The sequence below is a fragment of the Trypanosoma conorhini genome (assembly GCF_003719485.1).
Source record: "Trypanosoma conorhini strain 025E chromosome Unknown Tco_14.4_contig_00165, whole genome shotgun sequence".
Taxonomy (NCBI): Eukaryota; Euglenozoa; class Kinetoplastea; order Trypanosomatida; family Trypanosomatidae; genus Trypanosoma; species Trypanosoma conorhini.
In genome coordinates, this window is record NW_021704255.1 from 1 (window position 1) to 15683 (window position 15683).

The window sequence follows — 15683 nt, forward strand, 5'->3', positions numbered from 1 at the left end:
TCACACCCAACCTCACCTAGCCGCACTGCACTAATGTGTTTGAGAGAAGGGAGGGGAGGGGGAAGAACGAGGTGGTGATTTCTATAAATTTGTGCAAAATAAGTAGATAACAGTGCAACCATACACGATGCAAAGCACCGCATCATGCTGTCCAACCCTATTTTGGGCACTTTGTCCCTTAAAGCTTTCTCCACCCATTCACTCCTGCTTTCGCGCACAGACAGAGACACACCTGCACTCAGAAAAACAAAAGCCATCATCTTTGGCGGCGCTGCTGCTTGCCAGTGTTACGCTGACGTCCCCCCTGGCGTTGTCGTTCCTCGTGGCGTTGTCGTTCGTCGTGGCGTTGTCGTTCGTCGTGGCGTTGTCGTTCTTCGTGGCGTTGTCGTTCTTCGTGGCGTTGTCGATTGTCATTTCGCTGTCTCTCATCCCTGCGGTCACTTCTTGAGCGCTGCGAAGCAGCGTTGGAGTTGTTGTAATGCGGGTCACCACGATGGCTCCTGTGCCCTACTGGGGAGCGCCGCCGTTTTTGCCCTCCACGGCTCTCCTCCCTTCGGCGGCTACCCGAGCGATGTCGGCGCCTGTCCCCGGAATGATGACGTCTGCGGTGGCTACTGCTCCTTCGCCGCTTTGTCCGTTTTCCTTCCTCCTCTTCCTGTCGCCGCCTCCGCTGCAGGTCCTTTAGATCCTCAAAGTGAAACTCCTCCTCAACGGTTCGCCTAGCAACGAGAGGTACGCCACTTCCCGGTGACAGAGTTTTGCCGGGCATATCCATGCGCATTGGGTTGTGGTGACTGATGCTGTCGGCACTGTCATTGCCGCTGGCATTGTCGTCCTTGCCGCTCGCGCCTGGGTTGGCCGCTGGAGCAAAGCTGAGGTGAAGCGGAGGTTGGAGAGACCCCAGCCGGTTACTTGGAGCCAGGACGGGTGCCACGGGCAGCGACGGAACGCCAGACGGAATTTTTATGCCGGAAGGAGGGATCGGCGGCGCTACCTCCGCCGGCTGCGCCGGCGGCTGAGGCGTGGGGGCCTCGCGCTGGCTCTCCGCCGCGGGCACACTAACAACCGTGTCACCGCCCGCCGTGCCGTCTGTCGTCGCTTTCGGGTAGCACGGCTTCGTCTGCCGCGTCTCGAGGAGGAGACGCACATTGTTGCTTCCCGAGTTCACCGCCTCTTCAAGGTGCTTCCGGTGGAGACGCAACACGGCGTTTAACTTTGCCCGCTCCACGCCAAAAGCCAGGGGCCAATTCTCCGGGAGCCCAGTGACATTCGAAGGCCGCGTGGAAAAGAGGAACACACCGCGAGCACGTGGGCTTCCTCCGCGTATAAGTCTACGCAACGAGGTATATCATTCAGCCAACACACGGCGTCTGCAAGCCACCGTTTCACGGCCGCGTTGGAAAAGGATCCATTGAAGTAAAAAGGATGACTCGTCGTTGAACCAGCATCTGTGGCAACTCCCACGTTGTCGTCTTCAACAATCATGCCAAGGAAAAGAATGGCATACTTGAAAGGACACTCCACAAAGGTCTGAAATCCAAGCGCCTGCAAAACAACCTCCTCAGCCTCCAGCATACATAGCTTAAAATCATCGTACCGCTCTGGTGGAGGCTGAAGTTGCTCAATGACCGGCTCACCCCGACGGCGCTGGTTTAGGCGCATGAACACGCCCACAATGAGACGAATGCGCATGGAGTGATCCTCCATCTTTGCCGCAATGAGAACACACGCCGCGGTCAGATACGTGATATCGTCGTGCTCGCGCAGCTTGAATAAACAGTAATCTAACGGAGCATACGGATCCCCTAACGCAAGAACCCCAGAAGGGCGTTCTGTCCCAACGTGTACTGGCACCGTGTAGGACGCTTTTCGTGTACCAGACGCCTGGTCGTTACTTCTGCCCCCGTCTGTAAAACCGTGTTCCTCTTGGTAGTCTCCGCGCTTACGCCGAACCCCCTCGGCGACCGCCTGGAAGCGCTGAAACAAGACAGCGGCCCTGTACGCCACTGAAGGTGTGGTGCGAAGAAGAAAACATCCCGTTCGGATGAGGTCTGCTCCGTAGGCGGTATACACCCGCCTGGCATCGTCTATCCAGCCGGTAAGCAGAGACATGCTGCTAACGCCGGCGGCCCCACACACGTCCTGCACCGCTCCTCGCCTCCTTCCTCACGGCGAGCCTTTTTGCACTCCCGCACCCGACACCAGCGAGTCGACGGGTGTAAGAGGATAAGCAGCAGCTGCAAAGGGAGCAATAAGCGAGGAGGAACCGACAACACGTTTTGCGAGCAACGCGAACGCAGACAGAGGCTTCAACGAAAGTGAGCAGGACAGAATGCATGAAAAGAGACCAACCCAACAAGATGAAGCAAGCGCACACAACCAATACAAGGGAGAAGCAAGACCATATTAATAATAATAATAGCGACGTACTAGAGAAGAAAAAAGAAAGAAAGGAACTGTACGAGCACGCTGCCTTCCCCCTCCCCCAGCCAACAAAAAAAGAACAATGACGAACAAGAAAACAAGTTTCACCCCTTCTTTTCTTTTCTTCTACTTCTTGGGAGTGGCTTGGCGTTCCACATCCGGCACGTTGCCAAGCGTTTAGAGGTCGGATTCCCCCGTCCCCACGTCCTCCCAATCGTCCTCACCGCCGCCACTTTCACGGCGCTTCCGCCGCTGTGTCCTTCTCACCTTCGCCTCGCCGTCCGCGTCAGTCTCCCCAGCCTGGGGCTTGCCGTCCTTCCTTCCCCGCATCATCGCCTGCACGGCGGCGAATTCATCCTCGGAAAGATCCATAATGGAGGGGTCGACCTTTGCCACCGCCTCCTTGTCACCCCGCAGAAAAGCCTCCTGCATCTTCGTAATCTCCTCACGAGAAAAAATGGTCTGCCGCCGGTTCTCCTTCCGCTCCATGTGATCCATCATCCGTTCAACCTCCATCTCTTTTGGGTCAATCTCCTCCATAGGGTCCGCATCCATCATAGTGACGAGCTCATCATACCTGTCTGCGAGTAGGCGCCGCCGCTTCGTACAAATCGGTGAAGGTCCGCATAGGGCCTGCGCAAAGGTCCCTGCATCTGCGTATTCAGTGAGGTGTAACAGTCGTGGCGAAAGAGTGTCCATGCTTTCGTGATCCATAACGGCTTCACAGGCCTCCACCACGGTGCTGCACGTGCGCTTGCACTTGGTATAAACTGGCAACTCCTCCACACCCAAAAGATGGTCTGTATCGCGCCTGTGAGTGATGGTAATTCGACGTATCCACTGGCCGACCTCCGTGAAGGGGTTGCAGATATCCTCCAGCACCGTCAACACGTCCTCCTCGTTCATCCGCACGCGTGTTTGAATGCTGGCGTTAAACAGCCCCAGCACATTCCCATATGCCTGCTTCACCGCAAAGTTACAAACACCACATCTGATGCCATCAATCACTTCCTTCGGAAAGGCGTCATGCAGCGGTTTTTCCTTCCTTGCATCAATTGCACTGGAAAGTAACAGTGTCACCAGTATGAAAAGGGAAACTACGAATGTGCGCATTGGATTTGCCTTGCTTATCCGTTCTTTCCTTGGTTTTTCTTTGGAGTGTATGCAGTGCTTGCGTACGTGTGTGTGTATGTGTTTATTCTTCTTTGTTGTCGCCTCTCTCCCTCTCTAACGATCTCTCTCGGCGAATGTGGTCCGCCGCCGTCCTGAATGGATAGCGAAATGGTTCCACCTGTCACGACGACCTCGTCCTTTCACACGACGGTGCAGCAAACGCAAAAGGAGGGAGCAACCAAGGGTAAGTGTGCGCGGTCTGTGAGGAGAGGCAAACTGAAATGCCACGCAAAGCGAGGGAAGACAACGACAACGGCGTGCAGAGCGGAAAGGTCCAAGAGAAACAAAGGAACAAAAAATAAAAACGGGTTGATGTACACACCAATTCAACAGAAGGAAGTGCCACGCATCATTGCCCCGCCGGCTCCAACCCTCCTCCTCTAGCGAGAAGGAAACATTCCTGTACACGCGGCGTTGGCTCCACCCCAGCCCACGAGTGCCATTCTTCCGCTTCACCGTGCTGTTCCGTCGCACGGCAAGGATGACGACGCAGCGCGGGTATTGCCCTCAAACTCCTCACGGATGCGTCGGATGCCCTCAGCGTACTGTTGCCTCGATCGCCGCAGCTCCTCGTCATCCTCCTCCGCATTGAAGTAGTAGTACACGATCGTTCGTAGCCAATCCGGCATGTTGTCCTGGCGCGCCAGCTTGATGGCCTGCTTATTCAGGTAGTGGCCCCATGGCTCGGACGCACGCACCAAGGCCGTCTCCGCAGTTGACAACCGGCACAGAAACGAGGTGTGCGTCACTTCAGGGGCCTTGTCCCTCACGACCCCAGCAAAGCGGGACACCGAAAAAGGATTCTGCCCAAACGTCTTCACTTCTTGCCCAGGTGGAGGAGCTGCGGTGGCCAACCACCCGTTCCATAGCATCTGCAACTCCTGGTGGAGTTGAACAAGACGCCGCTCCGTCATCACAGGATCGATGCGTTTGCCGCCGCGTTGCAGTTCCTCCTCGTCAGAGTGCAACATGACAGAGGCCTGTGCCTCAATGAGTTTCGCTAGTATTCTCGCCGAACCAGGCGCCATGTCTGCGACATGGTCGCCAAAACCTGCGCAAACAAAGGAGTTAAACGCCGCCCCGTTATTCGTTATCAACGGCACACCGTCTGGAGTAAACGAGCGGATGTACCTCGCGGCTCTCATGTGGGGGATTGGCGCGGATGCCGCTTCCGCCACCTCATCCACCCGCGGTCGTTGTTGCTGATACTCTTGCAAAAGTGGGAGGTGAAGACTACACTTCACACGAAGGTACTTTTCTAGGCACTTCAGCATCCCCACAACGTTGGCCTCGGACTTGACGGTGGAGTCAAACGACATCAAGCCCTGCAGGATGATGCTATCCTCTGCATTGCTCTCGGCGTCATCTCGGGCGGGGAGCTTGTACGCCACAAGATGACTGCCTGGCGACAGCGAAACCAGGCCTGGCGCAACCCTGTCCAGCGCGCCTGCCAGCGGCGAAGACGCCACGGCGCTAGAATTCGCCTTGAGCGCGACGGAGCAGCCGCTTAAACCGATAATGGGGAGCTGCGAGGAACCCCACGTCAGCGGTCCCGTGTGCGTCCCGGCAGTGAGCACAACAACGTCAAAACGGCGGTTGTTGAATTCCGTGTGGCCATCCGTCTCGCGGGCAAAACGCAACGTCGACACCATCTCAGCACTGTAGCGGAGATACGTGGTGCTGTCGACCAGCCTCTCGCCGAGGAGAAACTCCACGCCGTACTGCCTTTGCGCAATCCGCGCCAACTCACGCGTCCAGCCGACAGGGTCAATCAGCAACGGTCTCGAATGCGCCGTCGCGGCAATGTCTACTCCGCCAGCGCCGCCCGCAGTGGGGTCAAACGTGCCCACCGACACACTGCGACTCAAAATGTACGGTGACAGACTCCTGTGCCTACGAGCGAGATCTTCCACAACGTCGACGCTCAGCCTTGACAAGTTGTTTGTGTACTGCATCACCTGGGCATCCGTGAGCGTATTCCAGCGCCGCGCCCACAACCAGCGGTGAATGGCGGCAGAAAAGAAGGAATTCCATGAACCCTCTGCGGAAATGATATCCGGGCACGCCACTTTCAACGTTCCGTGCAACAATTCCCGCCCCATGCGTAGCGCGTGAATGTACGGCTGCAGGAGACCGACTCCCACAAACGGAAAGGCGTACTGCGTTTCGCCCAGCCCAACTGCGCGGCGCTGCTCAAAGACGGTGACCCGGAAGCCAAGCTGGGCGAGCTCGTACGCAGCGTGAACCCCGGCCATCCCGGCACCAATAACAGCCACCGTTGGGGCTGTGGTGTCAAAGTCTTTTAGCAGCGCATCCGTGTCGCGGCCGTGGGGAGGCGCGGAGGACACGGCAGTCGTGCCACACGCGCGGGAGGCCCAAATCCCCATCCAACCCTTTTCCTCAACCACCTGCCGGGCGTATTTTAGGCCAGAGTAAAACGATACAATTGTGTGTGTGTGTGTGTGTGTGTGTGTAGTAAAAGGGGATTTACAACTACCGCGCTTGGCGTGGCACAACCAACTCCGACGAAAAGAAACAACAAGCAGGCAAGCAGGCGTGAAACACACACACGTAAAACAAGAAACAAACAGAAAACAAAAGGACATAAATCACTGTGCGGTCGTGTGAGATAAATTTCCTCCGTCACAAACATGGCATTAGCTGGAGGCCAACACATGAGGTAAGACAATTCATTCCAAACTTTTACACGAAGGGGCATTACGTTCCGTAACCGTTTCTTCTTTTTTTTCCTCCATTGTTTTTTTTCCCCCGCTGGTTCATTTTTTTACTCGGATTTGGGTGTTCCGCCTCTCCCTCAATGTACAGGCCTCAAAAAAGAGGCTGCGTCGCGAAGCCAGTCCTCCTGCACCACAGAAACATCTTTCATGTACTGCCTCGTCGTGCGCACCACGCTGTTAAAAACCACCAGGGCCGGCTTTCTGCGCTGCGCAAAGAGAACCGAGGACGGGTGAAGGTGCACCACTTGCTGGCCCACCACCGTCTGATAGTTGCCGATCTCGGCGTTAAAGAAAGCGGCATTGAGTGAAAGTCCGTAGCAAAGCGCTCGTCGAAGCAGTTCAAAATCGCGCAACTTCGCCGTACTCGACGTGTGTCCGTTCGGCAGTTCGCATGCTCCATCTTCCTTTGCTACAGCAGTTGCACCGTCACGGCGGCGCTTGCGCTGGAAAGTGGCGTCCTTGTCCCCCGCATGTGGGAGGCTCCGCAGCAAGGTTGACAACAACGCCTCATCACTGTGCTCGTTCAGGATCGCCTCAAGTTGTGTCATGACATCCTCCGCCTTGAGCATCTGACTCGGGTTGAGCGCGTTCGACTCACACCACATCCTGCGCTGCTCCTTCGGGACACGCTTGTAGGCGTAATAGATGCTAAGCAAGGTCGCATGATCGCCTGCGGACTTGGCAAAGGCAGCCTTGCAGCGGTCAGCTCCGTCCTTCGCCTCACGAGATGTAACAAAAAGATTCTCAGTACATGTCATGGCAACGGCGACGGTGACGTCGCGTTCAACACCCATGGCTTTCCCCGCCAAGAGCACTATGGCGGCCATGGGCTCAATGGGAAAATCTATCAGGCGTTGTCCGAGGCGTGTGATGCGACCGTGGCGATCCAACGCACCAAGCAGCATCAACGTCTCTTCAGCTTTCGCCACAGATTTGGGGTCAGGGGCATCCATAAATTCAAAGTCCATGATGCGGTCGATGCGGAGGCTCTTCATTTGCAGTACGACACTGACAAGTGAGCTCCGTTGAATTTCCGGCACCGTATTTTCTGCCAAAGACTCAAACGCCTGCGCGGTGTAGAGACGGAAGCACTTCCCTGCTGTCATACGTCCCGCTCGCCCTGTACGCTGCGTCGCTTGGGCCCTACTAACGTCAACTTCGGACAGCAACTCCATCCCGGTTTTGCTGCTGAAGTACTTTGCCTTCACCACCCCACTGTCCACCACGTACTTAATACCATCCACGGTAATAGACGTCTCTGCAATGTTTGTTGCCAGAATGACCCTTCGCTTGCACGGCAACGAGGGTTCAAAGACGCGGAGTTGCTGTTCGTAGGGCATGGCAGAATAAAGCGTTAGCACCGTGAGGTCTTGAAGGGTGCTCGGCATCAGCTTCATTCGTCGTTCCAAGATGCGCTTGGCATCCTCAATTTCTTCCTGCCCAGTTAGAAAACACAAGACATCCCCCGTTTCCTCCTTTTCGTGAATCTGCAGAAGCGTGCTCACGGCGGCCTCCACGTAGTCTGCCTGGGGCTCCACCGTGTGGAAGATCGTGACAGGGTACGACCGGCCGTGGACGACACCGATAGGGGCATTCCACCAAAACTTCGAAAAGTGCTCTGCGTTCAGCGTGGCTGACATGACAACAATATTCAGGACTTTTTTCCGCCTCCGAACAATGTCTTTTAAAAGGCCAAAAAGCACATCGCCGTGAAGCGTGCGCTCGTGGGCCTCGTCAAGCAGCAAGCAGCGATAGCGTGAAAGCTCCGGGTCCGCCTGAATCTCACGAAGGAGAATGCCATCCGTCATGTACTTGATGCGGGTTTGGCTGCTGCAGGTGTCGTCAAAGCGCACAGCATACGCCACCTCGCCCCCCACGCGTCCCCCGCGCTGTTCTGCCACGTGGCGAGCGATACTAACCGCCGCCACACGGCGCGGCTGCGTGCAGCCCACGATGCCCTGCTGCCCTGGCGGCGCCTGCGCGACCAGGTCGTCCCACACGTACTGGGGAATCCGCGTCGTCTTGCCAGACCCCGTTTCACCCACAATAACCACCGCATTGTGGCGCCGAATCATACGAACGATGGCCCCACGTGCCTCCTCCACTGGAAGATGCACGACTGTCGGTTGCCGCGTCGTGATCTCCTCCGCCTTCCCCATATTACCGCTTGGAGAAAATCCAACGAGGGGACCCCAGCAAGAAATCTCCGCGTCGCACCGACCGCTGCCTCGCCTCTCACCCGCCTCTTTGCCTACACTGAGAGGAAGAGGAATAACAATAGAACATAAAAAGACACATACAGACATACATGCGCAGAAGAATAAAAACGGAAATAAAAGAAAGATATATATATACGCACACACAAGTCGTGGGGACGCAGAAAGGAGTCGGCACGACAGCTCTTCAGAGACATACACACAAACTGAGAGAGCAAAGAGAGGCAAGGAAGAATAAATAAACATTTTGGACACAGTCGATGCAGCACCCACGCACAACACATTAAGGAGCCAACAAAACATCACAATTCCCGTTCCATTGTGTAGGCCCATTTGGACACAAATACAGAACCACAAGAGGTACAGCACACACACACACACAGAGAGAGAGAGAGAGGCAACAAAAACAAAAACAAATTACATTAAGATGTAGTCACAGGGGCAGAGGCATTAGAGCGTACCATCCATAATAGACTACGCTTCAAAAGGGAAAACAATTGTTAGTTAATGAAACAACTTCGGCCATAACAGGTCGTGTGGTTGTACAGAATCTCCGCGTGCGTTTCATTGACGTTGTACAACGTGGTCAAGAGAACATCTGAAAAGGGTACAGTGCAGTGCAACGTGAACCCAAGCACAAATTTCTCACCATTTCCGTCCGTGCCAGGGATTTTCTCCGGTCGCCACAACGTTGTAGGCAATCTGGCGAAGCTCGCGTAGAGCAGCGCACCACCGCCGGCGCCTGAGGTGATAAAATCCGTCTCTTCATAGCGGTGTACCTCCAACAGATGATCATCCCCGTTAAGATACATGTGTATTTCATGCTTAGCAAGAAAAGGCAGTGCACGCCTGCGGAAGGGACGGTTCCGGGCCAAATGCATCCCATGCATACTACCTGAAAACACCGTTTCATGGTTCACCACCAGCCTCCAGCGATGATTTCTCCCGCGCAGACGACGCGAAAAAAAATCGGTGCCGTCAGCCACCTGCTGCTGCCAAGAGCCGTCTGCGTAACTATTCAGCACATACATATCCAACAAATCCGCGGCACATGACTCGGTCGTATCGTTTACCAACACTGCCGTCGCACCACCTGCCGTGACATCGGAACAGGCCTGGACGAGGGGAATGCTGGCGCCGTAGTGCGACGCCGGAAAGTACCAGCGGGCACTTCTCTTCCCGTAGCCTATCTGTGCGGAGAGCTTCCCCCGCAAATCATGGTTTCCGACAGAGATGAGAAACGGCACTGCCTGAAACGCCACATCTGAAAACGGCTTCTCAAACGTCGTGGACCAAGCCTGGTCTCGAACAGAGCTAACCCCGGACGGATAAAAATTATCGCCGGTGGAAACCAAAAATTTAACCCAATGCCGCCGCATCAACCGCTGAAGATGTTTGATGACGAAGCCCTGGTTCGGTGTGGCACCTCCCCAGTCTCCAATAGCTGCAAAACATATCGGCGGCACGGCCTTTGCGACCTCCGTCGCGTGGCTCGAAAGGGAAACCAAAAGGTCGAAGCGAACCATGCAGTCGGACGGCAGCAGTCCTTGTATACCAAAACCCCATTCATCTTTTTCATCGCGTCTAAACCGCCGGCACGACTGTGGTAGGGGTGGAAGCGTTACCTTGGCATTTTGCACCACGCGAGGCGAGAGCGCCTCCGTCTGTTTGAGATCTGCAGCGGGAGTTTTCTCAACCTCCACCTGCCCAGAAAACGGCAAGTGACACTCTTTGCAGTGCACCCCGTGTATTACCAAGAGCGGCATCAACTCCAGCATCACCACCAGCGAAGTCAGTTTGCCCGAGGCGCTTTTGCAGGCCAACGCAAAACTCTCGAAGCGGGGATGTGCCCTGCAACCGTCGGTGACGCTCACGATGCGGCCCCACGAGCCACGGAGCCAGAAACGCGTGCCGTTCGCCAGCTCAGTGAGACCGGCTTGTGGAGGGTGCTCTGAGGGCAGCATTCGGATGATGGGTCCGGAGGGGCCATCGCGGTAAGAGCAAAACGCCACAAGGCAGAGGAGAAGAGTACCCGACAACATCACTAGAAAAACTCTAGCCCACCCCAATGCGCCCCGCGGCTCTCGCGCCAACAATCCTGAGTGGCCGTCATGGTCGCCACTCCTATTCCCTCGGCGGATGATGCGGAACAGAGGCACCGCATTGCCCATCACGTCATTTACTGCACACCAAGCACAGAGAACGTGAGCGACCTGCGAAAAAGGGAGGAAAAACAACGAACAAAAAAAAAGCGCACTGCAGCCGACGCGGCTGGGGAAGAAAATACGGCCACAAATCCCAATCAGCGTCAGACTGAAGAGAGGGCGATGAGGGGGACAAGATGGAATTTACTACGGCAACTTCCCCCGCTCCTCCCTCTCCAAAGAACAAATAAGGAGGAGGCCCGGGAGGTAGTAAAAGAGAGGCTCGCACAGAGGTGCAACCAAGCAACCAAGAAGACGGCTCCCCGTCTTTTTTTTTTTAGTTTTCTCCTAACTGCAGAGCGAAGCCGCGTCCCCGCCAAACTGAAGCGCCGCTGGCGTATTTCCAAAGAAGTGCTGGAACTGATATGCAGTGTAGACGTAGAAGGGCATGTCAATCGGTTGCAGGCGCAACCACTCCGCGCGGGCGGCATCTCCCATCGGGGTCTTCGCTTTCAACGCCGTGGACAAGAGCTGATGCCCCGGGTACGTTGCCTCGGCCCACTGCTCCGCCAAGGCAAGCGAAAGCGCAATTGGAATCGTCCGACCGCGCATTGGGCGAGGAATGCGCTCGTGAAACATGCGCCAAAAAAATGTAAAGAGGTGGCATTATGATACAGGTGGGAGCCAGGTACATCTGGTACTTCATGAAGCGGTAGGCCGTCCAAAACTGCATCTCCTCCTTGGTGCTAGGCAGCTCATCCTCGACGCAGAGATGACGACAGTTATCCATGAGGACGCGGATGTTTCTCGTTTTGTCGCGCGTGTGCCGCTCACTCGGGATGGGGTAGAGCGGCACGCGGTAGTGCAGCCCGCCCGTCCCCTCCCAACTGCGTGCGGCCGGATCATACTTGCCGAGGTCGTCGTCTTCCAACGCGGCCGCCTTGAAGGAGGTCTGGGTGGAGCCCAAAACGACCTGCGCAAAATCCGCAATGAACCCCGTCAGGGCGCTCGCCAAGTCGAACAGCGACGGAATGTTCTCAATGCCGGTGTTATAGTGCGACATCGGCGGTGCGGGAGACGGCGCACGACCTCCTCGTCGCTACAATTCCCACCCCCACCCTCTCCCTCCGAGAAACACACACACACACACACACAACTCACGGAGGCCAAGCCGGGCTCTGCGCAGAAAAACAAACAATCGAACAAACAAACAAAGTGAGGTGTGAGACAAGCGAAAAATTGGAAATAGAGTACAAGAGAAAAAGAAAAAGCAGATACACATACACATACGCACACGAGAAAAGAAAAGAACAGCAACAAGAAAAACAACACCAAAAAATGTGGAAAAAGGAGGAGTAGTAGAGAATGAAAACAAAACAACAGCAACAGCAACTGCAACAAGAGTAAAACAAAAACAATTCCGTTGCTACCGAGTTGGAAGCGCCGTCCAGGCATCGAACTCGGGTCGCGCGGGGAGTTTCAACACCTCCATCTCCCTTCTACCCTTCTCCATGGGGCGCAGGTTGAGTCGCTTGTTGCGGTGAATGCGGACGTACTCTGTCGGTTGCCTTTTCTCAAGCGCATGGGGCGCCTTGTCACTATATCGCCTCTTTAGCTCTTCAAAATTTTTCCTCCGCACATGCGCCTCATTCTCCATCAGTGACGGCGGCGTTGGCTTCAAATTGTCACGGGGGCGCGTAAAGGCATACGCACGGTCCATGCGGTCCGCCGCCACTTCCACCACATGAATCATCTCATCACGCTTCCCACCACACCGCATTTCCTCGCAAATTTGAGCCACGCGCAACAAAATCGCAACAGCATTGGGGTGCGAATGCGAACACGCCTGCGCAAACCGGGAACAACCCTCAACGTACTGCAAAAAAGTATCCTGATCGGGCTCTGGCAGTTCCTCGAATTCCTTAATTTGCCCAGAGAGACGCATTTCGCTAAAGCACTCCAGGGCCTGCAAAAGCAGCTTTGCCTTGTCAAATCCGCGGTTGTTATCCTTAACCTTCCAACGGGCGGTCATCAAACCAACAATAGCGTTAAGTCGATCCCGTGGCGGCAGATCACTCAACCTGTTAGTTGAAAAGAGGTAGACGTCGTTGCTTGCATCCTGGGCGTACTCTGTGAAGCACTCCGTGGCCTCCCGCTCGTGGCCCTGCTCGTGCACCAATTCGTAGTTGTTTCCGCCCGTCAACCACCAGTTCCTCGCAAATCGGATGCGGTCTTTTACCAAGCTTTTGTGCCGGGCCGTAGGGTATTGGTGCAGATTCCGAAGCCCCGCCTTCTGCTCCATCAAGGCTACGCTCGATGTCAGTTGTGCCGCCTCCGCCCGCGCCGCCGTTGAGCCTAACACGTGGACCCGCACACGATGCCACATGCTTTTACTTGCACATTGCATGGCCGACAAGCAGAGAAATGCAAAGCGGCGGAAACAGTCAAAGGAAACACACGCCACAAGGAGCCGAGCACGCATCCAAGAAAGCAGTCAAACTCCAACGCCCCCCCAGTAGTGGGGGAAACGGGGAGCAGGAAACGGGGATAACGCCAACACCCAAGGCAACCACACCCCAGAGAGAAGGGGTAACGAGAAGGAAACAAGCACCACCACCACCACAGCCACAGCCACAACAAAAATAACAACCAGAAGAGCTCCTAACCATAGCATCCATGACGCCACAACCGCATCACCAGTTGGTTTTGCCCCTCTTCACCTCACGCGTTAAGGCCCGCTTATCCTGCGTCTTTTTGCGTGTGGTCTTCTTCTTTTGGGTGTACGCTGGTGCTGCCTCCCGCGTCTCCTTCGCCGCTCGCACGGTCTTTTCCCGTTGTCTAGAACGCGTCTCATGAAATCGCTTTTCGTCGTATTGCGTCCTAGGGCGAAATGGTGTACTGGTGGCCACTCCTCCCTCCTCCAGCAGGCTTCTCTTGGGGCCGTGGTTCATACCACCGCTGCTGCTTGAGGCCGACGAGTCCGAGTCGTTCGCGCCCTGGCGAGCCTCATACGTGCAAACCTCCGCGACCTCCTGGGTGTCGTCAACTTCATCGTCGTACATCAGCTCGGTCAGCATGCGGATCTTATCCCGCATTGCATCGTCCACTTCAAACATCTCCGCAGCCCCACGGTGGTCGTCGGGGTGGTACGTGGTGTAAACAAGATCGCACGAGGGCTCCTCAGCCGACACGATCCCGCCGTCAGCGTTGATGGTCTCATATAAATCAGAACCAATAAACAAATTCAAATCCACCGCATCGAAGTCCCTGTCGTAGTCTTCCTGCGTCAGCGCATTCGCGGTTGTGGAAGTGAAGCCTCCAGCGGCGGTTGCATTAATTTCGGAGCTCCCCGTTTCCGCTCGAGCTGCTACTCCCACGGCATTGGAGGGCGAGGCTTCGGTGAGCTGCGCAAGAAGGTGCGGGGCGATGTTATCCATAGATGCATCCAGAATAAACTGTTCCACGTCTTCGTTGTAATACCGCAAGGCAGCCTTGACGCCCTCCACGTTAAAGTGGGGCATGACTCCCAAGACAATGTTTACCAACGGATCTGAAGAATCAGGTGTTGGCTCTGCGGCAGTGCAGAGTTCCGTACTGCAGCCGTTGCCTCCCTCACTTCTCGTCATCGCGGCTTCCCCGGTGGCCTTGTCCACAATACCGGCGATGGCTTGCGTGAGAACCCGCTCCGAGACCCCAAGCTCCTCCGCCTCCAGAAGAGTAATGAATTTCTTCTCCAAAAGCACATCAATGTGAAACCCCTGACGTATCAACTCCAGCAGAAGTAATTCAAAGTAGCGGGGACGAGCCCCCAGAAATCCATCCGAAAAATCTTTGCTGTCTGGCACCGGTTCACTTAGACAGCGCAACACTTTCCCAATCTCCAAATCTTCTTCCGCCGCCTGTGGAGGCACGAGTGCATGCAGCGTTCTGGTGAAGGATCGTCGTGTGTCGGAGAGCAACACGGCGGGAAGTCCCTGCACCTTCTGCGCAATGTGACTCGTGAGGGCATCGTAGGTAGACGCAACAAGTCGCTCCACACAGTGGCATCGATCATGGCCCGCCACCTTGTGGTAGGTACGGAACAACACAAGAATCGAGGCGGCATTGATAGCGGCATTAAGCATAGCCGAATTCGCCTTGGAAAGCTGTTCACGACGGTTGGCGAGTGCCGTGCAGGTTAACAGAAAATGCTGAAGCAGAGGTGAAAGTAAATCCACTACGACCCGTAAATACTGTAGCAGGCGTGCTAGCGGCATGTAATCTGCAAGAAACGGGGCACAGTGCACAACCGCCCATAACTGTTTCACATGACGGTATACCTGCTCAAAGAGTGAAACCACGTCGCCGGCAAGTCTTTGATGTCTACCTCTCGCTACTTCCCTCACACACTGCACTGACAGACGAGCGGTCGCGTCACACCACGAGGCTGACGTGGCAGGCATTGCGCATAAATAGGCGGGGTTAATAAGAATGAGTGAGGTGACCGTTGCAGACGCGACAGATCCGCAGTGTCGCAGGATGATCAGCGAAAGCGGCATCAATAAGGCAGGCGGAACATGTTGTTCAAGGCAACTCGCCACACTTGTCACACTGACGCCAGCAGACGAGGCAACGGAGGTGGTGGTCACCAACCGAACGAGAAGTGTGATCAGGGCAAGCTCGTCGCTTCGCTGCAGGTGACGACGAAAGGCGGAGCTGTGGGCGTTGCACACCGCTGTGATGAGGTTCCGCAGCGCAAGTGGCAGACTCTTGTGGTTTGCAACGACCGTCCAAAAGGTGTGATCGTCCGACTCCGCGATGAGGGCCACGTCACGCCACGTCCTGTCAGACGCATCGGTGGTTCGGAGGAACGTGCCGCTGACGGCGGCGTCGGGGTCGGGGAATTGCTCCTGCAGCGTCCTCGACATCCCAACTCTCCGCCTCGCAGGCAGCAGGCAGCAGGCAGCAGTGGGAGAAATTAAGTACGGCGAAGCAAGCGACAGGAGGGC

The 15683-nt window shown here is 55.7% G+C and overlaps 9 protein-coding genes across 9 annotated transcripts, besides 10 other annotated features; all 9 read right to left on the reverse strand.

Annotated features, from left to right (window-relative positions):
• Positions 1–256: 256 nt before the first annotated feature.
• On the reverse strand, positions 257–781 carry Tco025E_03572 (uncharacterized protein; the record flags this gene model as incomplete). Its single annotated transcript, XM_029370490.1, has 1 exon — positions 257–781. The coding sequence occupies one exon, from the start codon at positions 779–781 to the stop codon at positions 257–259; it is 525 nt and encodes a 174-aa protein (XP_029229338.1).
• A 428-nt stretch (positions 782–1209) lies between these two features.
• Positions 1210–2112, reverse strand: Tco025E_03573 (cyclin L1; the record flags this gene model as incomplete). The annotated part of the gene is made up of 1 exon (XM_029370491.1): positions 1210–2112. The coding sequence occupies one exon, from the start codon at positions 2110–2112 to the stop codon at positions 1210–1212; it is 903 nt and encodes a 300-aa protein (XP_029229339.1).
• A 319-nt stretch (positions 2113–2431) lies between these two features.
• Positions 2432–2456: a microsatellite.
• Positions 2457–2534: 78 nt separating this feature from the next.
• Positions 2535–2559: a microsatellite.
• A 42-nt stretch (positions 2560–2601) lies between these two features.
• Tco025E_03574 (uncharacterized protein) lies at positions 2602–3537 on the reverse strand (the record flags this gene model as incomplete). Its single annotated transcript, XM_029370492.1, has 1 exon — positions 2602–3537. One exon carries the CDS (start codon positions 3535–3537, stop codon positions 2602–2604), a length of 936 nt encoding a protein of 311 aa, XP_029229340.1.
• Positions 3538–4049: 512 nt separating this feature from the next.
• Positions 4050–5984, reverse strand: Tco025E_03575 (uncharacterized protein; the record flags this gene model as incomplete). The annotated part of the gene is made up of 1 exon (XM_029370493.1): positions 4050–5984. One exon carries the CDS (start codon positions 5982–5984, stop codon positions 4050–4052), a length of 1935 nt encoding a protein of 644 aa, XP_029229341.1.
• A 60-nt stretch (positions 5985–6044) lies between these two features.
• Positions 6045–6071: a microsatellite.
• A 341-nt stretch (positions 6072–6412) lies between these two features.
• On the reverse strand, positions 6413–8494 carry Tco025E_03576 (putative RNA helicase; the record flags this gene model as incomplete). The annotated part of the gene is made up of 1 exon (XM_029370494.1): positions 6413–8494. One exon carries the CDS (start codon positions 8492–8494, stop codon positions 6413–6415), a length of 2082 nt encoding a protein of 693 aa, XP_029229342.1.
• A 419-nt stretch (positions 8495–8913) lies between these two features.
• Positions 8914–8933: a microsatellite.
• Positions 8934–9051: 118 nt separating this feature from the next.
• Positions 9052–10722, reverse strand: Tco025E_03577 (putative tartrate-resistant acid phosphatase type 5; the record flags this gene model as incomplete). The annotated part of the gene is made up of 1 exon (XM_029370495.1): positions 9052–10722. One exon carries the CDS (start codon positions 10720–10722, stop codon positions 9052–9054), a length of 1671 nt encoding a protein of 556 aa, XP_029229343.1.
• A 424-nt stretch (positions 10723–11146) lies between these two features.
• On the reverse strand, positions 11147–11758 carry Tco025E_03578 (uncharacterized protein; the record flags this gene model as incomplete). The annotated part of the gene is made up of 1 exon (XM_029370496.1): positions 11147–11758. One exon carries the CDS (start codon positions 11756–11758, stop codon positions 11147–11149), a length of 612 nt encoding a protein of 203 aa, XP_029229344.1.
• Positions 11759–11829: 71 nt separating this feature from the next.
• Positions 11830–11856: a microsatellite.
• Positions 11857–11883: 27 nt separating this feature from the next.
• Positions 11884–11910: a microsatellite.
• Positions 11911–12001: 91 nt separating this feature from the next.
• Positions 12002–12033: a microsatellite.
• A 32-nt stretch (positions 12034–12065) lies between these two features.
• Positions 12066–12113: a microsatellite.
• Positions 12114–12121: 8 nt separating this feature from the next.
• On the reverse strand, positions 12122–13177 carry Tco025E_03579 (uncharacterized protein; the record flags this gene model as incomplete). Its single annotated transcript, XM_029370497.1, has 1 exon — positions 12122–13177. One exon carries the CDS (start codon positions 13175–13177, stop codon positions 12122–12124), a length of 1056 nt encoding a protein of 351 aa, XP_029229345.1.
• A 120-nt stretch (positions 13178–13297) lies between these two features.
• Positions 13298–13350: a microsatellite.
• Positions 13351–13388: 38 nt separating this feature from the next.
• On the reverse strand, positions 13389–15602 carry Tco025E_03580 (uncharacterized protein; the record flags this gene model as incomplete). The annotated part of the gene is made up of 1 exon (XM_029370498.1): positions 13389–15602. One exon carries the CDS (start codon positions 15600–15602, stop codon positions 13389–13391), a length of 2214 nt encoding a protein of 737 aa, XP_029229346.1.
• Positions 15603–15618: 16 nt separating this feature from the next.
• Positions 15619–15643: a microsatellite.
• The last annotated feature ends 40 nt before the right edge of the window (positions 15644–15683 follow it).